The following is a 21,499-nucleotide window of genomic DNA, read 5'->3' as shown; positions in this document are numbered from 1 at the left end:
GGCTTTTCCATGCAGCCCTTTTTAAACAAGGCACAATATTTGCCACCCTCCAATCTTCAGACACCTCACCTGTAGCTGTCAATGATTCAAATATCTCTGCAAGGGGACGTGCAATTTCTTCCCTAACCTCCCATAATGTCCTGGGATACACTTCATCAGGTCCCAGGGATTTATCTACCTTGATGCACTTTAAGACTTCTAGCACCTTCTTCTCTGTAATATGTACACTCCTCAAGACATCACTATCTAGTTCCCTTACATCCATGCTTTTCTCAATGGTAAATACCAGTGAGAAATATTAATTTAGATCTCTTGTGGATCCACACATAGATGACCTTGTTGATCCTTCAAAGGCCCTATTCTTTCCCTAGTTACTCTTTTGCTCTTTATGTATTTGTAGAAGTTCTTTGGATTCTCCTTTGCCTTACCTGCCAAAGCAATCTGGTGTCCCCTTTTTGCCCTCCTGATTTCTCTCTTAACTCTACTCCAACTCCCTCTATACTCTTCAAGGGATCCACTTGATTCCAGTAGCCTATGCATGTCATATGCCTCCTTTTTCCTTTTGATCAGGGCCTCAATATCCTGGGTTCCCTACTTCCACCAGCCTTGCACTTCACGTCAAAAGGAATGTGCTTACTCTGAACCCCGGTTAATTTTGAAAGTCTCCCACTTACCAGATGTCCCTTTGTCTGTCAACAGGCTCCCCCAGTCAACTTCTGAAAGTTCCTGCCTGATCCCATCAAATTTGGCCTTGGCGCAATTTAGAATTTTAACTTTTGGGCCAGACCTACCATTATGCATAGACATGTTCTTTCTGTTTACCCGAGGACAGGATCTTACGAATGAATATATATGTAGATTCTAGCAAGTGTAAATGAACCACACTGAGAACTATGGAGAATGGAATGCATTGCAACAGAGCCCTACAACTAACTTCAGTGACCCTGGTTTAGGGCAGGAACAATGAACATAGAACATACAGCGCAGAACAGGCCCTTCGGCCCACGATGTTGCGCCGACCAGTTTTTTAAAAAAAAAACACTGACCCACTAATCTAAACCAATCCCTTTTCGTCCATAAACCTATCCATAGATCTCTTAAACGCCCCCAAACTAGGCGCATTTACAACTGCAGCAGGCAGGGCATTCCAATCCCTCACCACCCTCTGGGTAAAGAACCTACCCCTGACATCCGTCCCATAACTACCCCCCCTTAATTTAAAGCCATGCCCCCTCATGCTAGCATTCTCCATCCGAGGAAAAAGGCTATCACTGTCCACCCTATCTAAACCTCTAATCATCCTATATGTTTCAATAAGATCCCCTCTTAGCCTCCCTCCCTCCAGCAAAAACAACCCGAAATCCCCCAGTCTCTCCTCACAGGACCTCCCCTCCATACCAGGCAACATCCTGGCAAACCTCCTCTGCACCCCCCCCCAAAGCCCCCACATCCCTCCCGCAATGCGGGGACCAGAACCACACACAGTACTCCAAGTGCGGCCGCACCAGAGTTGTGTACAGTTGCAACATGACGCTGCTACTCCTAAATTCAATCCCCCTACCAATAAAATATAAGCAAGAGTTCTTTTTCTGATCATCATCCAAGATTGAACCTTTCTGGTTTATGTAATTTAGTAGCACATTTATCCACACAGCTTTCATTTTTATAAGTCAATTATTTCATTGCATGGAGTTTAATTAGAACTGTTTTGAAGATAAGTGATTTTAAAGGAAGACAGGATGTATCTCAAATACGTTGTTCTGAATACTAGCTCCCACTGCAGTCTGTGGGGAGGCGATAGCTAGACTATTAATCCAGAAACTCAGTTCTGGGGATCCAGGTGTGAATCCCACCATGGCAGATGGTGGAATCTGAATTCACCTTTTTTAAAATCTGCAATTAAGAATCTACTGATGACCATGAAACCTTTGTCAATTGTTGGAAAAACCCATTTGGTTCTCTAATGTCTTTTAGGGAAGGAAATTTGCCATCCTTACCTAGTCTGGCCTACATGTGACTCCAGAGCCACAGTAATGTAGTTGACTCTCAACTGCCCTCCAAGGACAACTAGGGATGGATAATAAATGCTGGCCAGCCAGCAATGCCCATGTTCCACAAATGCATATAAAAAAAATCTACTCATTGTGAATGCAGTAAGAAGTCTCATCACACCAGGTTGAAGTCCAACAGGTTTATTTGGTATGACAAGCTTTCGGAGCACTGCTCCTTCATTAGGTGAGTGGCCCACTCACCTGATGAAGGAGCAGCACTCCGAAAGCTTGTGATACCAAATAAACCTGTTGGAATTTAACCTGGTGTTGTGAGACGTCTTAACGTGCCCACCCCAGTCCAATGCTGACATCTCTACATCATTGTGAATGCAGCTATACATACCGTGTGACAATTTCTATGACTCTCTGGTACTCTGAGCTGTTCTTATTTTGGGGCAGTAACAGTGCTGCCATTCCTCCAGTGGCCAAAGCACCTCGTTTATGGCAGGTCTTTACTAGAAGATCCATGTAACTCTTCAGAAACAGCTTCTCCATATTCACATATTTACTGCGGTCTGGTAAAAGGAACTCCCGGCGACAGCCTGAAAAATGGTGTTTGTGAAATGAATTGTGTACACTCCTATCTCTCATAGATAGAATATTTTTATTCTGCCTCACATTGTTTGGATCTGATCGTTCAGCACCTTCCTAAAATCAGAGCCTAATGGTTTAGGAAAACAGGTGTGGGGGATCCATAGTTTCTTATTCTGTGACATAACCTATCTGTACACTAAAAAGGTCCAACAGTACATTGGCAGATATCTAAACATTTCCAAAGGATTATCAACAAAGTCACTGGCAATGTTCCATGAGTGAAATTTTAAAGAAAGTCATTCAATAAAACAGTTCCACTACGCGAACTGTGCAAACTGAACTGTGTGGTCACCACTTCTCCTAAGAGCAGCTACAATGGAAGTGATGAGGAGTTAAACAATGCAGCTGAATTCTGGGGACAACACAGTAAGACCCTCTCAAAAAGTAAGCAACACAATGAGTAAACTTCTTCATTCAGTAATAGTTACGCAGCTCTGTCATAGAATGTATGAGGAATCAGGCCATTCGGCCCGACTGTTCTGAGCCTATGTTTACAGTCCACATTTGTTTACTCCTACTGATCTTCATCTCACCCTATTAGAAAATCCTTCTATTCCTTTCTCCCCCATGGATTTACAGAACCTTCCCTTAAAGGCACTGTGCTATTTTCAAGTGCTCACAAGTTTGACATTTTAACCACTCTCTGATAAAGAGGCTCCTGGTTACCATTTTGGATTTATTGGTGACTAATTTAAATTAATGACTCATGTTTTCAACTCCCCCAGAAGTGGACTTGCACTTGCATTTTCTTTCATTTCCCTTAGAGCCACCTTTATAGAATGCAACAGATTGAAACTAGGTGTCTTGGTAATTTGAAACCAACCAAGTAACTATTCTCCCAAATATTAAAATGAAACGAGTTGTTCCTGCTCACCAAGTTTGTTTACAAAAGAGGCTGAGTAATCCCAGATTCCACAGTTTAACCCAGCAGAATGGTCTTTCAGCTCAAAGAGAATCTCCTCCATCTCAAACGTAGCCACGATGTTTTCTATCAAGACAGTGGCTTTGATAGAACCAATTGGTAAACCCAACTGGAAACAAAGAAATACAGTGAGGTTAATGGTGTTGTGGCACTGTTTTGAGGTTGTAGACCCCATTTTATTTATGTTTATGCATTGAAGATGTAATTAGACCATCAGGTCATATTCTTTAGCTAATGACAGTTTAAAAGAGCGAAGGACAGTTTTGCTAGCACACTTACACACAGGGTTCCACTGGACATTGTGTTGCTAACCTTGACCAAACTGTCAGATACCAAACCAAAGAAAGTGAAGTACCATGGTTAACTGAGGCATCAAATGAGCTCAACTGATGTGACCAAAGGGCAGCACGGTGGCACAGTGGTTAGCACTGCCGCCTCACACATCAGGAACCTGGGTTCAATGCTGGCCTTGGGTCACTGTCTTTGGGGAGTTTGCATGTTCTTCCCATTTCTGCGAGAGTTTCTTCTGGGTACTCCGGTTTCCTCCCTCACTCCAAAGATGAGCAGGCTAGATGGATTGGCCTGCTAAATTGCCGTTTAGTGTCGGGGGATTAGCAGGGTAAATTCATGGGGTTATGGGGATGGGGCCTGGGTGGGATTGTTGTCGGTGCAGGCTTGAAGGGCTGAATGGCCTCCTTCTGCACTGTAGAGATTCTGTGATTCTATTCTATGATTCCATGAAAGTAGCACAGAGTGACACATTTCTGTGAATTCTGGTGCAGTGAACAACTCTTAATGGTTGCATTTCCATTGCTGAATCAGAAGTTGCGAGTAGAAACTGGAGCTCCACAAGCATATTTGTATTGGGTGGATGTGGATGTGGATGTCATTGTATGACTTGTGGGAGCCCATGAACCCTCTTGCATAAAGGACCATCTATTCTACCAGGCGGTTTTGGTTACAGACATGGGAGGGAAGTTTGTGTCGCAACACTACAGACATTAAACCAGCCTGTGCATTCTTCCAGAACTTCAAACAACTTCTCCAAAATGAAGAATGTGAAGATATGGAAACAATTTGTTGTACAGGGAGGTACCAGCATTTTCAGGAAAGGAACTGAAAAATCAGCAACACCCAACAACCCCACAACTTTCTGAAGTGCCATGTCTAAACACTCATGGAGTCAATCACAGACACTGAGAATTTTCATATCAAAGCTAGAAGATGATAACAGTAACTGAAAACAGTTGAGAATTTTAAAAAGACAAGGGACAGAGAAAATGCAGTGTAAATTCAACTTGCACGGTATCTAACAATTCACAACTTGAATTCAGTGCTATTTATCAATTGTTCTGCAGTAATCTACCTTCTTTTGAACCCAGACAAATACATTGTTCCACAATTTGGCTTCCAGATGAGTTTCAACCTGCAATGTGACGAAACAAACAGTCGTTAACCTTTCAGGACATGAGTTTAATCAATATTTTCATCATTAGTTGGGCCATACCTAGGAAGGACCATTCCCAGGAAAGCCCTAGGTTCAATCTGATCTCAGCCATACCAGCAGCAGTGCATTGTAATTGACCTCCCTCCTGCTCACTGGCCAGTAACTCCCATTGGCATTAGCCAATATCTACCAAATTCAAAGAACGTCACCTATTTGTCACTGTTTTGGGCAAAATATAAATGGACTATGTTGAAGGTTTGGATAAATAATCCACCTATGGCCAACAATTCTTTGTCAAAAAAAGCAATGGCACAAATCAAATGTATTGCACTGCAATTACTAAGAGCAGAATGGTGGCACAGTGGTTAGCACTGCTGCCTCACAGCGCCAAGGACCCAGGTTCGATTCCCGGCTTGGGTGACTGTCCGTGCAGAGTCTGCACGATTTCCCCGCATTTGCATGGATTTCCTCCGGGTGCTCCGGTTTCCTTCCACTGTCCAAAGACGTGCTGGTTAGGTGCATTGACCATGTTAAATTCTCCCTCAGTGAACCCGAACAGGCGCCAGAGTGTGGTGACTAGAGGATTTTCACAGTATCTTCATTGCAGTGTTAATACATGCCCACTTGTGATGAATAAATACACTTGTAAAACTTTAAATTAGTTTGGTGGCGTGATATTACTATTACTATTGAGGCGGGAGGGGCAACCAGAAAACAATCACTAAAATGACTGTGATACAAGAGTTAACGTTAACATTCAGAGTACCTTTGACAGGTAAAAGAAAGGACCACATTCATTTTCGAACAAAATTCGCCCATTGTGGTACATCAGTAATCCAAAGTCAAACAGGGGGCCTGGGACCTCTTTTCCATTAACCTGTTGGTTGTAATCAATGCACATTTCACATAAAATTTTAGAACAGCCACACCAGCAACAAAAAGCCTTAGAAAATTACTTTTCAAGCAAAAACTGAAGAACAACATACCAGCATGTTGTGTTCGACCATGTTCCATGCTCTGGGCCTTAGCATTAAAATGGGGGCCTTTGAAATAGGTGGTATATCTAGACGTATAATTCAACAATATTGTGACCATATTACTACTAAGTCCTGTCTTAAACTCAGAAATATCACATTTGCCTCAAGAAAGGCGACTAAATCTTAAAAGATTTTTCGGAAGGAATATGAATGATGTGGTAAAACACACAAGTTTTTTCTGTTCTTCTTCCTACCCTTTCACTTGCTCAGAAACAATTTTGCATCTAACTTTTCTCAGTTCTGAAATGTTAACTCTGCTTTTCTCTCCCTCCACAGAAGCTGCAGAGCCTGTCCAGCATTTCCTGTTTTTTAAAAATGACTGTCAAAAAATCTTGGCCAATAGACTCTTAAGGGTTGATATTAATCTCCTCCACCCAAGAGAGTGTGTGTGTCAGGAGGGTAAGGGCCATGCCCTACCTTCAACCCCATCAGTTTCCCCAACACCATTTCCCTACTAATACTGATCACCTTCAGTTCCTCCCTCTCACTAAACCCCGTGTTCCCCAACATTTCTGGTACATTATTTATACCCTCACCTACATTACTTTAGGTTGCCTGATTCCAGGCATGGCAATGATGCTTATCTGAAAGGAGCAATAGCCTGATCGAAATCGCAGAATTGCTCAGCTGACGAAATGTGGCTCAATTGAGGACGTACTGACTAAAAATGATGTCCTGGTCTCAGGAAGCCTGGGTGCCACTGTGTACTCTGAGTACTTTTACATTTTAATGGTTAATAGCTCTTACAGTCAGAATCAGGGGGATTTATAGTAGGGAACAAAGAAACGGCTGACCGATTAAATACATATTTCGGTTCTGTTTTCACAAAGGGAGACACAAATAACAAACCAGAACTGTTGGGGAACACAGGGTTTAGTGACAGGGGGGAACTGAAGGTGATCGGTATTACTAGTAGGGAAATGGTGTTGGGGAAATTGATGGGATTGAAGGCAGGTAAGTCCCCAGGGCCTGATAATCTACATCCCAGAGCACTTGAGGAAGTGGCCCTAGAAATAGTGGATGCATTGGCAAACATCTTCCAAGAGTTTGGAACAGTTTCTACAGACTGGGGGGGGGGGCGGGGGGGGGAGCTAATGTAACACCATTATTTAAAAAAGGGAGGTAGAAAAAAAAAGGGAATTATAGACTAATCAGACTGACGTCATTAGTGTGGAAAATTCTGGAGTCCAATAGCAATGATTTTATAGCAGGGCACTTGGAAAGCTATGGCCGGACTGAAAAGAGCTTTACGAAAGGGAAATCATGCTGGACACATCTACTACAGTTCTTTGAGGCTGTGACTAATAGAGTTGATCAGGGGGGAGCCAATGCATGTGGTTTATTTGGACTTTCAAAAGGCTTTTAACTAGGTCCCACATAAGAGATTAACGTGCAGAATTAAAGCACATGGGATTTGGGGTAGTGTATTGAGGTGGAAAAAAAACTCGTTGTCAGAAAGGAAACAAAGATTAGGAATAAATGGGTCTTTTTCCAACTGGCAGGCAGTGACCAGTGGGGATCAGTGCTAGGACCCTAGCTACTCATAATGTATAAAAAACATGGAAACATAGAAAATAGGTGCAGGAGTAGGCCATTCGTGCCTGTACCACTATTCAATATGATCATGGCTGATCATGTACTTTCAGTATCCCACTTGGGCTTTCTCTCCATATCCTTTGATCTCTTTAGCCGCAAGAGCCACATCCAGCTCCCTCTTGAACATATTTAACAAACTGGTCCCAACAGCTTTCTGTGGTAGATAATTCCACAGGTTCACAACACTCTGAGTGACAAAGTTCTTCCTCATCTCAGTCCTGAATGGCTTAGACTGTGATCCCTAGTTCTGGACTCCCCCAACATTGGGAACATTCTTTCCACATCCAGCCTGTCCAGTGCCATTAGGATTTTATATGTTTCTATGAGATCACCTCTCATTCTCCTAAATTCCGGTGAGTACAAGCCCAGTCGATCCAGTCTCTCTTCATATGCCAGCCCTGCCGTTCCAGGAATTAGTCTGGTGAACCTTTATCGGACTATCTCAATAGCAAGAATGTTTTTCCCAGGAGACTAAAACTACATAACATATATTAACGTATTATATATTAATAATAAATATATTAATGATTTAGATGAGGGAATTAAATGTAATATCTCCAAATTTGCAGACTAAGCTGAGTGGAAGGGGGGGATGAGCTGTGAGGAGGGTGCAAAGATGCTTTAATGTGATTTGGACAAGCTGCACGAGTGGATTAATGTATAGCAGATGCAGTATAATATGAATAAATGTGAGGTATCCACTTTGGTAGCAAAAGCAGGAAGGTGGATTATTATCTGAATGGCTATAGATTGAGAGAGGGGAAAGTGCAACGAGACCTGGGTTTCCTTGTATACCAGTCACTGAAAGTAAACATGCAGATGCAGCAGGAGGTGAAGAAGGCAAATGGTATGTTGGCCTTCATAGTAAGAGGATTCGAGTATAGGAGCAGGAATGTCTTGCTGCAATTATACAGGCCTTGGTGAGACCATATCGGGAATATTGTGTGCAGTCTAGTTTCCTTATCTGAGGAAGGATGTTCTTGCAATGGAGGGAGTGTAGCAAAGGTTTACCAGTTTGATTCCTGAGATGGTGGAACTGACATATGAAGACAGATTGAGCCAGTTAGGATTATATTCACTAGAATTCAGAAGAATGAAGGGGAATCTCATAGAAACCTATAAAATTCTAACAGGACTCGAGAGGGTAGATGCAGGAAGAATGTTCCCAATGGTGGAGGAATCTACAACCAGGGTCACAGTCTAAGGATATATTGCAAAAACTTTTAGGATCGAGATAAGGAGAAATTTCTTTACCCGAGAGCAATAAGCCTGTGGAATTTGCCATTACAGAAAGCAAATGAGGCCAAAACATATGTTTTTGAAAAGAAATTCAATACAGCTCTTAGGGTTAAAGGGATCAAATGATATCGGGGAAAGCAGGAACAGGTTACTGAGTTGGATGGTCAGCCATGATTATAGTGAATGGTGGGGCAGGATTGAAGGACTGAATGGCCAACTCCTGCTTATATTTTCTATTTCTATGTTTCTTATGACAAGGAGGTGCTCCACTTTGCCAAGTCTTACCTTCCTCCGGATAGAGAATCCACCTCCATTCCTTCACTACCTAACCTGCAACCAAATCTGAGAGTCTCAGGCAGCCCAGTCACACCATTTCTAGTGGCTGCATATATTCTAGTGGCTGGAATAGATTCTGGGTCCCATGCATTAAATCCTGGACCTCACACTTCAGGGAGACAAATAGTCTGATGAGCCCTTGCCCTCATAATACCCAGCCCAGTAAAAATCATCCCCTAATATTTGAAACATAGTACTCTGACTGATATTCTAATATGTTAAAGCAAATGGAAATTTTGATTGTCTCATTATGTTTGCTTCAAAGTGAACTTGCCAAAGTTTACCAATAAATAACCCTACTGAAGCCAATAAACCATCACTGAAATAAATTACATACATTAAAAAAATTGTTGTCGATGTAACCAAACAAAACGGCCAGTTAAGCTACAAACTTTACTTCAAGAAAATATTATAGTTGAACTTGGCAAATCTACACACAAGATTCTTACCTGGAAACTGATTATGAACTGCCTTGTACACATTGAAAAGTCCTCGGATTTGATTGAAGTAGGTTGGACAGTGACCATCATCAAAATCTGTCTGAAAACATAAACCAAAATATATCAATCATTCCAACAGTTTTTCTTGGAGAGGAGAACCTCATTTATATAGGTAATTCTTAGCATTCTAATTCTTTTCCCATTACTAGTGGTACACTAAGGCAGACTTTTACCTGTTTCCTAATTCCTGGAACAGGTCACTAGTCTGTCACCAGGGGTTTATGCGTGAGGGGTGCCGCTCCACATCAAGCACGGCTGACCAGGAGTCTCTCCCACTAGCCATTGGCGTGCTTGGAATGATTTTGCAGGTTGACTCACTCAACCTGTTTGGCCACGTCATGAACACATCTTCCTTGGTCATCAAGTCCTGGGATGGTTCTTGAACCTGGAACTTCTGCCTCAGAGGCAGGGATGCTACCCACTGCACCACAAGACTTCATTCACTTGGCACATCATAACATTCAGGGCTTTGGGCCAAGTGCCGGCAGATGAGATTTGTGGGAGTTCAGGTGTTTCTAATGTGTCAGTGCAGACTCAATGGGCTGTAGGGTCTTCTCTGAGCTCTTTGATTCTATGAGATTTACAAACTCACCTTGACCCAGAGTTCTGATGAAAGATAAACAGAAAATGCTGGAAAACCTCAGCAGGTTTGACGGCATCTGTGGAGAGAGAATAGAGCCAATGTTTTGAATCTGGATGATTCTTCGTCAGAACTGATGAAAGATTCTGGTGAAAGATCATTGACCCAAAACATTAACTCAATTTCTCTCTACACAGATGCTGCCTGACCTGAGTATTCCCAGAATTTTCTGCTATAATTTCACCCAGGAACTTGATGCCATTACTCCAGAATTACTGCCTAGCCAAAGACTCCATAGTCTTAAATGTTACTACAATGAATGATTACCAAAGTAACCTTTCTGACTTTTCACTACACAACTGGCAATCAATCAGCAGCTACTGAAGGCATTGGCTCAGCTGTTCCCACTTTAATTTACGCCTGGTAAAGTATTTTGAATCTGCTGTAAATATCGAGAAGCCAGCATGGCAAACGGTGAAACTTCATGGATGTTGACTTTGAGTGATAGGACTTGAAATGACCACTTCCTGATTGGAAGGTATTTTGATGCCCTGGGAGCTGGTCCCTCGAAGACACAAATCAAAGTCCACCATGATAACTTAAGTTTCACCAGAATAGTAAATTAAAGGACTCAAAGAAATGAAGCTGTATTGAAGGATTGTTGTTATTTATCATATGATCCCTACAGTGCAGGAGGAAGTCATTTGGCCCATCAAGCCTGCACCGATAACAATCATACACAGGCCCTATCCCTGTAAGCCTCCCCGATATTCACCTTACTAATCCTCCTGACAGGGCAATTTAGCATGGCCAACCCACCTAACCTTACAGCTTATAAAAGTTTCCAGCATTAATTAAGAGTTCCTTTGTAAGTTACTGCAAAGGAGAGGTTACATTTTGTTGTAGGACGTTGAATTTGTTTACTGTCATTAAATAGCGAAAATGAAAAGAATTTTTCTTAGTTTAGCAGATTTTTTAAAAATTATACTGTTTTTGCCCAAGTTCATTCTCTTTTTGTACCTGCTGTTGTAGCAGCATGCTTTCCCCTTGATTCAGGAGATTGATACACTCTGGAAAACATAAAGCTGTTTCTAAGACTGTTAATATTTTAGTCAATAACATTGCATTAATGTGATTTATGACTGATCCTTCCAAGTTCCATTCCCTTCAATCACTCTTTCCTAACACAGAGCTTTCTACTGTTGTGTCTGTTTTCATCTTTTTAATGATATTCTCAAACTGAGCAGAATTAAATTCAAAATATTAAGATCTTTGAAGGAATATGGAAGAATTTGGAGAACGAGGTTGCCCAAGCATTCATTCTTTCTCCAGTGAAGAAAAATTATACAGGCCAATGTTTATTCTTATCGCAAGTGTCTCCCTGTAGCAACTCACCCAAGATCACTGATCTTTTTTATTTACAAGTCACAAGTAGGCTCACATTAACACTGCAATGAAATCACTGGAAAACCCCCTAGCTGCCACACGCCACGCCTGTTTGATGACACTGAAGGAGAATTTAGCATGGTCAATCCACCTAATCAGCACATCTTTTGGACTGTGGGAGCATCCAGAGGAATCCCATGCAGACACAGGGAGAATGTTCAGACTCCGTGCAGACAGCGACCCAAGCCGGGAATCAAATCCAGGTTGGTGGCACTCTGAGGCAGCAGTGCTAACCACTGTGCCACCGTGCTGCCTGGGAGTGAGATGTGCACCAATCCTACTCTGCCAGTTTCTCATCCCTAATGGTAACAGAACTAAATAGTAGAATCTCTTACCTGAATACCCTGTGCACTGGACCGCAAGGCCCTGATGAAATGTTCGGTATTGGCTGGAGACACATCTCCAAGATCTATGTGTCTGTTCTGTAATCTCCGAGGAACTGGCTGAACTCTCCAGGACTGATCCTCTCGGATGTGTGAAGTGTGAGGCAAAAAATCAGGAATTCCACATCGGCGATCCAGGTCCAGTTTTGCAATAATTCTCGACCGTAAAATCTGCATAACACAAAGAGCTCAGTTAATCCAAATGAAGTAGCACATTTGATTGAATTCAAGGTGACAATACTTGCTCATCTTTCTGCAGGTTGAACCATTGGAGTAGGGCTCTGGTTTACAACGTGTTCATACAGAGCTCCAGATCATTGTTACATCAGGGTAGTAGGGGAGAAATTGGATAGATCTGCTCAGCAGGGGAGGGCATGATGACAACTTCAGGCATTGTGGACTGGGATGTTTTAGAGTTTAGTTACAGCTTTAGAATCCCTACAGTGCAGAAGGAGGCCAATCAGCCCATCGAGTCTGCACCAGCCACAATCCCACCTAGACCCCATCGCCATAACCCCAAGTAGTTACCATAGCCAGTCACCCTGACAGTAAGGGGCAATTTAGCATGGCCAATCCACCTAACCCACACATCTTTGCATTGTGGGAGGAAATTGGAGCATCCGGAGGAAGTCCACACAGATATAGGGAGAATGTGCAAACCCCACACAGGCAGTGACCCAAGCCAGGAATTGAACCCAGGTCTCTGGCACTGTGCCATGGTGCCGCCTCAAGGGAGGTCTCGTAAAATGGTGACAGCACGCGAGGGGAGACCAACATCTTCCCACAATAATGGGATTTTCTCAATGGCAGGAGCCTCAGTGGTGCACCAACTGAACCAATTAATTGGCCAAATAATAGCCATTTTCTGTCCTCTCCGCATTTTACCTCCGTGATGGAGCCCCAACACCACTTGGGGGACTGTCTGGTAAACCTTGGTAGCCTTCCAAACTGTTCCCGGGGAGGTGCGGGGAGGGACTTCTTTCATAGTTACTCCAGGGTCAGAGACGTCACCATTGGAAGGGTTACTCCGAACAAAAACGGAAACCAGTTGTGATGGCCACACCAGAGAGATCTGAGGACACTGAAGCCCCCAGATGATCAGGGAAATAGCTGGTGGTGCCATGCCAGTGTCAACGATTGGCATTTTCAGGGTGCCAGGGTGGGACTGGCAAGGCAAGGTGCCTGAAGGGTCCCTGAAGAGTGCAGGGCCTTCAGGAAGATGTGATCAAGGAGTTGGTGGCAGCCAGTCCCCCATGACTGTATTTTCAAAAGTGTATTACTCACTTTGAGAGTGGGAGGGTAGGAAAGAGGGCCCAATGCCCTGATACCAGTGAGGATGGAGATGTGTAGTGGTCTTTTTGGCAGGTCAAATGGGATGAAGGAGTGTAATATCAAGGGTAAGACTCTTAGCAGTGTAGAGGATCAGAAGGACCTTGGGGTCCGGGTCCATAGGACTCTTAAATTGGCCTCGCAGGTAGAGGATGTGGTTAAAAAGGTGTATGGTGTACTGGCCTTCATCAATCGAGGGATTGAGTTTAGGAGTTGGGAGATAATGCTGCAGCTTTATAAGACCCTAGTCAGACCTCTCTTGGAATACTGTGCTCAGTTCTGGTCGCCTCATTACAGGAAGGATGTGGAAGCTATTGAAAGGGTGCACAGGAGATTTACAAGGATGTTGCCTAGATTGGGTGGCGTGTCTTATGAGGATAGGTTGAGGGAGCTTGGTCTTTTCTTCTTAGAGAGTCGAAGGATGAGAGGTGACCTGATAGAAGTGTATAAGATGTTGAGAGGTATAGATCGGGTGGATTCTCAGAGGCTTTTTCTAAGGGCTGGAATGGTTGCTACGAGAGGACACAGGTTTAAGGTGCTGGGGAGTTGGTACAGAGGAGATATCAGGGTTAAGTTTTTCACTCAGAGGGTGGTGGGTGAGTGGAATCGGCTGCCATCGGTGGTGGTGGAGACAAATTCGATAGGGTCTTTCAAGACACTTCTGGGTGAGTACATGGAACTTAATAGAATTGAAGGTTATAGGTAAGCCTAGTAGGTATGGATATCATCAGCGCAACTTGTGGGCCGAAGGGCCTGTTTGTGCTGTAGTTTTTCTATGTTCTATGAGATTGTCAGGTCACCATCATGCCTGCGTGGTAGGGGATTTCACCTAGATATTTGGTGGTGGGGGGGATTGTCCCACTGAGGTCATGAGTTGGGGGTGTTAATCATGTTTGCTGGGGGTCACGATGCCACCATTGGAAGTGTTGCTCCACTGATTGCCTGGTGCTGATTCCCGGCCTGCGTGCTGGTAAATAAGTTAGAATGAACTTACGTGGCCTTTGAGGGCACGTCAGAATGGAGGCACCTTCTGCTCTCTGTCACCTCAACAGAATCCACCTTTTCTAGCAGTGCTGTTGAGGTGGACTGCTGGGCCTCGGATTGGCCCAGAAGTTCCAGGAGATGGACTGCCATTCTTATTAGGAAAGCAGCCCAAGCCGTTTCATGAGGCAACACAGTGGCACAGTGATAAGCAATGCTGCCTCACAGCGCAAAGGACCCAGGTTCGATTCCCGGCTCAGGTCACTGCCTGTGCGGATTCTGCATGTTCTTCCCATATCTGCGTGGGTTTCCTCCCACTTTCCAAAGGTGGGTGGATTAGATTGATTGGCTGTGCTAAATTGCCCCTTGGTGTCAGGGGATTAGCAGTGTAAATAAGTGGGGTTATGGAGATAGGGTCTGGGTGTGTTGTGTTCGGTGCAGACTCAATGGGCCGAATGGCCTCCTCCTGCTCTGTGGGGATTCTATAATTACTTGGCTACTGCCGGTATGTGGCAAACAGGATCCACCCACTCGGGCTCAGGATTGTCTTTTGGTCTCAGTAGCTGGACAATCTGTCACAGAGTCACTGCACCAATCAACTGAGCCTCAATAGCATGATGAACCTCGATCTTAACACAGACTCAGGCAGGAGAAAGAAAGAGTGGAGGTAAGTGTACTCAGAGTTCAGGAGGAAAAAGAAAACAAAAATCTTAGCAGAAATGATTATATTAGCATCAATAAAAGAAAGAAACACAGAGACAAGTGGACAAAAAGATTAAAAAGGTTGTGTTGGAGTAGGGGAGTTTGGTGGTGCCCTGTGTTAGGGAGGATTCCTGATACTCACTAACTCTTGTATGAAGCAAGGGCTGTTGACATTAAGTGAAGCCACCTGGGTTGACCCTATTTGTGGGGATTTCCAAGGATCAATTACCATGAAAGCTTGGTACACTGATGTACATCCTAGCAGCTAACCCAGTATGTCTGGAACCAGGTCACCTGTCCGTTCTGGGATTCTGTGGTGAAATATATCACCTCCCTCAAAGAATTTGGAAACTTTCACCCTGATACCCCATCAACGTCTCGTACAGCACAGTCACTATCAATGTACCATGTTACTCTCTTTCCTTATTTTGATTTCAAGTTCTGATTTACGATATGTAACTGGAAACCGTTCTCCTGTCCCTGGTTTAAGTGGCGCTGCTGCATTGAAAATAACCTTTTTGGCTTGGCAGTGTCGTGTTTGACCTTCAACGTACTGCATCACCAAACAGAGGCATGCAGACCTGTGCCAAGGACCCTCCACAAACTGCATTCCAGATGTGAACTATGCCAACAGTGGGCTGTGCCACATATTCTCCTCCAAGGAGGAAATCAGAAGGCTAGTCACACTGGACTGTAACAATTGCACCACAAAATAGCAGCTGTAACTTGGTAAAATGACAGCTTTAAGTTTCTTACGAGCTATTTGACAAAGTGGGGAAGAGAAATAAAAATATTCAAGAAAGATTTAAAATGTAAAAATGCGATATATTGAATTAGATTATGTTCGTATGGCAAAGCACAATCCCCAGTATCTAAACAAAAGAAAATTAGCAACATACACAGCACCAATGCAATGTTCAACAACTCAGTGTTAGGAAGAGACATCTGGAAGGGCTGACAGGCTTTTCCTTAGCCCATGTTTTATATTCATAGAATCCCTACAGTGCATCGAGCCTGCACTGACAAGGAACCCATCCAGGACCTCTCTCTGTAACCCCATATATTTATCCTACTAATCCCCTGACACTAATAGACAACTTAGCACGGCCAATCCACCTAATTTGCACAACTTTGGACTGGGAGAGGAAACTGGAGCACCCAAAGGAAACCCACACAGACATGAGGTGAACGTGCAAACTCCACACAGACAGTGACCCAAGCCAGGAATCGAACCTGGGTCCTTGGCGTTGTGAGGCAGCAGTGCTAATCACTGTGCCACCATGCCATTAATTTGCTGAAAACAGTTAATAGTTTGCTTGCTGCTAATGTTTGCACTGCAGACTTGAGTACGACTCCAAAACATGACACTTACTGGACAGTGATTAGGAGCAGGAAATATTGCCTGATTAATCCCCTCGTTGATTCCAATTTCAGCTCTCCTATGACCAATCCAGTGAATTCACCACAAAGGAGGAAGTAGGACAGTGTAATTTCTGTCTGCTGCATAGCACCACATGTGGTATCGTAGAAGTCTTAATTTTCAAACACACTGAAGCCTGATTGGAAATCAGACATCCTGCATTATACCTGTACACACATGCGATCCATGGCACCGTCAAAAGGTGCTTTTCAGCCATGCACCAAAGTAATTTACTTGGTGTTGACACCAGATATTCATCAGTGTAAATCTGACAGAGTAATTTAGAATTAAAATCCATCCTTAAACCAGGAATCTTTTTCAGATATGGGTAGTTAACCCATCATCAATTTATCTACTGTTTATTGTGCTTAATTAAAAATCAGAACTTGCTATCTATGAGAGATGCCATGGCTCTGTGACTGGTGTGTTCCCTTGCTTTGAATCTGAATCCACATCCATCCATCAGTGTTCTTCAACACATCCTCTCCTAATGCCTCTCTGTTGCTGATTAAGTTATAGAGTCATCGAGGTTTACAACATAGAAACAGGCCCTTCAGCCCAACTTGTTCATGTGGCTCTTTTCTTCAAAAAAAATCCTAAGCTACTCCCAGTTGCCCACATTTGGCCCATATCCCTCTATACTCATCTTATCCATATAACTGTCTAAATGCTTTTTAAAAAACAAAATTGTATCTGCCTCTACTACTACCTCTGGCAGCTCGCTCCAGATACTCACTACTCTCTGTGTGAAAAAATTGTCCCTCTGAACGTTTTTGTATCTCTCCCCTCTCATCTTAAACCTATGCCCTCTAGTTTTAGACTCCCCTACCTTTGGGAAAAGATATTGACTATCTAGCTGATCTATCCCCCTTATTATTTTATAGACTTCTGAAAGATTACCCCTCAGCCTTCTAGGCTCCACAGAAAAAAGTCCCAGTCTATCCAGCCTCTCCCTATAACTCAAACCATCAAGTCCCAGTAGCATCCTAGTAAATCTTTTCTGCACTCTTTCTAGTTTAATAATATCCTTTCTATATTGGGGCCAGAACTGTACACAGTATTTCAAATGTGGCCTTACCAATGTCTTGGACAACTTCAACAAGACCATCCGACGTCTCCTGTATTCAATATTCTGACCAATGAAACCAAGCATGCTGATTGCCTCCTTCACTACTCTGTCCACCTGTGACTCCACTTTCAAGGGGCTATGAACCTGTATCTCTAATCTCTAAGTTTTGTAACTCTTCCCAACCCTCTACCATTAACTGAGTAAGTCTGCCCTGGTTCAATCTACCAAAATGCATCACCTCACATTTATCTAAATTAAACTCCATCTGCCATTCATCATCCCACTGGCCCAATTGATCATAAGAAATAAGAAATAGGAGCAGGAGTAGGCCATCTGGCCCTTCGAGCCTGCCCCGCCATTCAATAAGATCATGGCTGATCTGTCGTGTCTCAGTTCCACTTTCCCGCCCTCTCCCCATAACCCTTAATCCCCTCTCTTATCAAAAACCCATCAACCCGCTTCTTAAAAATATTTAGCGAGGTAGCCTCCACCACTTCAACGGGCAGAGAATTCCAGATATTCACCACCCTTTGAGTGAAGAAGTTCCTCCTCAACTCCGTTCTAAACCGCCCCCCCTTTATCTTGAGGCTGTGTCCCCTAGTCCTACTGTCTTTTTTGAGCGGGAAGAGTCTCTCCACCTCTATCCTATCCATCCCATTCATCATCTTATACGTCTCAATGAGATCTCCCCTCATTCTTCTAAACTCTAACGAGTACAAGCCTAGTTTATTCAGCCTCTCCTCATAGCTCAACCCCCTCAACTCCGGTATCAGCCTAGTAAACCCCCTCTGCACTCCCTCCAAGGCCAAAATATCCTTGCGCAGGTGCGGCGCCCAAAACTGCACACAGTACTCCAGCTGCGGCCTCACCAATGCCCTATACAGCTGCAGCAAGACCTCCCTACTTTTATATTCAATCCCCCTCGCTATGAAGGCCAGCATCCCATTCGCCTTCCTGACCACCTGCTGCACCTGCAGGCTGGGTTTTTGCGACTCATGCACAAGGACCCCGAGGTCCCTCTGCACCGTCGCCTGCTGCAGTTTTTCGCCACGTAAGTAATAGTCCTTCCTACCATTCTTCCTACCAAAGTGGACCACCTCACACTTGCCAACATTAAATTCCATTTGCCATTTCCTGGCCCATTCGCCCAGCCTATCTAGATCCTTCTGCAGACTCTCCACACCCTCCGCACAATTTGCCTTTCCCCCAATCTTGGTGTCATCAGCAAATTTCGACACCCTACACTCGGTTCCCTCCTCCAGATCATCTATATAAATGGTAAATAGCTGAGGCCCCAGCACCGACCCCTGGGGCACCCCACTAGTCACCAACCGCCAATCCGAATAGCACCCATTGACCCCCACTCTCTGCCTCCTATTTGACAACCAATCCTCTATCCACGCTAACACCCTACCCCCAACTCCATGTCCTCTGACCTTCTGCAGTAACCTCTTGTGAGGTACCTTATCAAACGCCTTCTGAAAATCCAGAAAGACCACATCCACCGGCTCTCCTCTATCCACCGCCCTAGACACATCCTCATAGAACTCCAGTAAATTTGTCAGACACGACTTCCCTTTAATGAAACCGTGTTGCGTCTGCCCTATCAAGCAATTCCCTTCAAGATGCCTCGCAATTTCCTCCTTAATGACTGATTCTAACATTTTACCTACCACAGACGTTAAACTAACCGGCCTATAATTCCCCGCCTTTTGCCTGGCACCCTTCTTAAACAACGGCGTAACATTAGCCGTTTTCCAATCTTCCGGCACTTCCCCGGAATCCAGCGACGTCTGGAAAATAACCACCAAGGCATCCACTATAACCTCCGCCATTTCTTTCAGAACCCTCGGATGCATTCCATCCGGTCCTGGGGACTTGTCCACAATCAGCCCCTCCAGTCTGTCGCGCACCACCTCTCTAGTAACAGTAATGTCATTAAGACCCTCCAGTCCTACCACCTTTCCATCGCTAACACCCGGCAAATTATTCACGTCCTCCTCCGTGAAGACAGAAACAAAAAAGTTATTCAATACCATTCAATGATCAAGATCCTGTTGCAATCCGAGATAACTTCATTGTCCACAATGCCACCAATCTTGGTGTCATCTGCAAACTTACTAACCATGCCTCCGATATTCTCATCCAAATCATTAATATAAATGACAAATAACTGTGGACCCAGCACTGATCCCTAAGGCACACCGCTTGTCACAGGTCTCCAGTTTGAAAAACAACCCTCTAAAACCACCCTCTGGCTTCTGTCATCAAGCCAATTTTGTATCCATTTAGCCACCTCATCCTGGATCCCACAAGATGTAACGTTATGCAACAACCTACCATGCAGTACCTTGTCAGAGGCCTTGCTCAAGTCCATTGGGCAACATCAACTGCACTTCCCTCATCTACCTCCTTGGTTATCCCTTCAAAAAACTCAAACAAATTTGTGAGACATGATTTTCGATGCTGACTGTCCCTAATCAGTCCTTGCATCTCTAAATGCTTTCAACAAGATATCCATCACAGATGTGAGACTCATCAGCCTGTAGTTCCCAGGCTTTTCTCTGCAGCTCTTTTATTAAGCCTCATTTTGACTATTACTTCCAAATAAGGTTTTCATTTACACTCAATCCCTGACAACATAAAATAAAAATGTTAGAAAATCTCTGCAGGTCTGGTAGCATCAGTGCAGAGAGAAACTTAGTTACTGTTTTGAGTCCAATATGACTCTTCTTGTCTTTACCTTCTTACACTATGCAGCATGGTCAAGAATTAATTTCCTCTCCCCCATCTAGAGCTTATGCTTTCAGCCAAATCCTGCACCGATTTTATTTATTTGATACCTCCCCGTTTGCAGCCTTCATGTGGTGCCGATGATTATAATGGAACCATTGACAATTGTGCAACTAGGAACAAAGTTCTGCTGAGGGTTCAAGGAATTTGTTGCAAACTCAAATGCCGAATCTCTGAGGTTTTAATTTTGCCATTGTTCATTGACTTTCCATTCTATTTGCAAGGTACCTCACTGTGAGGCCAGTGTGATAGTGAAATTCAATGAGACCATGAACAGGCTGTGTGCCACTTCATGCCAGCTGGTTCATACTGGCCATGTCCTGGATATGGAATGCTTACATTACCAAGACACGAGATGACAATTCAACACAGCTGAAATGCAGAAGGTGGAAGAGTTGTCCCCAATCCAACTTGCACGTGGACCATGCTTATACTGCCTGCACACCACATCACACCACTTCACTTCCCTCATCTTCTCAGTATCATGTCACACTGGGAGAACAAGATACCTCACAGGCAACGGTAATGGGAGAAAATAATGAGAGTTACACACAAGCATGTTTCCTTATGGAGTTCCACCCACACAGATCCTCCTGTGGAACAATTTGAGATGTTCCATTGTGTTAAGAACACTTTGTAAATTCAAATCAGTTTGTTGTTGTTGGAAAGTAATGTTGCTTTCGAAATCAGCTATATTGTGAATGGCAATAATATTGACCCTGATCTTCCAGTCAGCAGTGGTGGGGGATGTGCATGCCACTGACTGTGTTTTAATCTGTTCCACTTACCACTTTATCCTGGAGCCACTGGAGCGGATGCTTGCTCCACCAGGGATGCACTGCCAAATAAAGGTATAGTCGTCATAGTCCCAGATGACCATAGGCAGCCCTCCCGATGGTGGGGGAGAGCTGACTGGTGGTGATTAAATCTGAGGATTACCACACCTCAGATGAGGGGCAAGGTGTGGTCTTCATGAGTAATCTCAGCCAGTACAGGAATTGGGAGGGGGGATGTTGGTGGTGAGTAAACATTTGAACATTTCTGAGACAGAGTACACTGGAGGGGGGTGGGGGG

At 43.9% G+C, this 21,499-nt stretch overlaps 1 protein-coding gene across 3 annotated transcripts in view; it reads right to left on the bottom strand.

The window, feature by feature from the left end:
* ugl (ureidoglycolate lyase) overlaps nt 1-21,499 on the bottom strand; it is a 54,163-nt gene that overhangs the window by 17,072 nt on the left and 15,592 nt on the right. For all 3 annotated transcript variants that reach the window (XM_080194307.1, XM_080194300.1, XM_080194318.1), the window contains exons 4-10: nt 12,084-12,302; nt 9,672-9,762; nt 6,001-6,077; nt 5,781-5,891; nt 4,934-4,993; nt 3,520-3,676; nt 2,395-2,593 (exon numbers count right to left, since the gene is read on the bottom strand). In XM_080194307.1, coding sequence (XP_080050433.1) covers nt 2,395-2,593; nt 3,520-3,676; nt 4,934-4,993; nt 5,781-5,891; nt 6,001-6,077; nt 9,672-9,762; nt 12,084-12,302 — 914 coding nt within the window. The remainder of the gene's footprint in view (nt 1-2,394; nt 2,594-3,519; nt 3,677-4,933; nt 4,994-5,780; nt 5,892-6,000; nt 6,078-9,671; nt 9,763-12,083; nt 12,303-21,499) is intronic.

The sequence above is a fragment of the Carcharhinus amblyrhynchos genome, chromosome 1 (assembly GCF_965287045.1).
Source record: "Carcharhinus amblyrhynchos chromosome 1, sCarAmb.v2.hapA, whole genome shotgun sequence".
Taxonomy (NCBI): Eukaryota; Metazoa; Chordata; class Chondrichthyes; order Carcharhiniformes; family Carcharhinidae; genus Carcharhinus; species Carcharhinus amblyrhynchos.
This window is presented reverse-complemented; position numbering and strand designations above follow the sequence as displayed.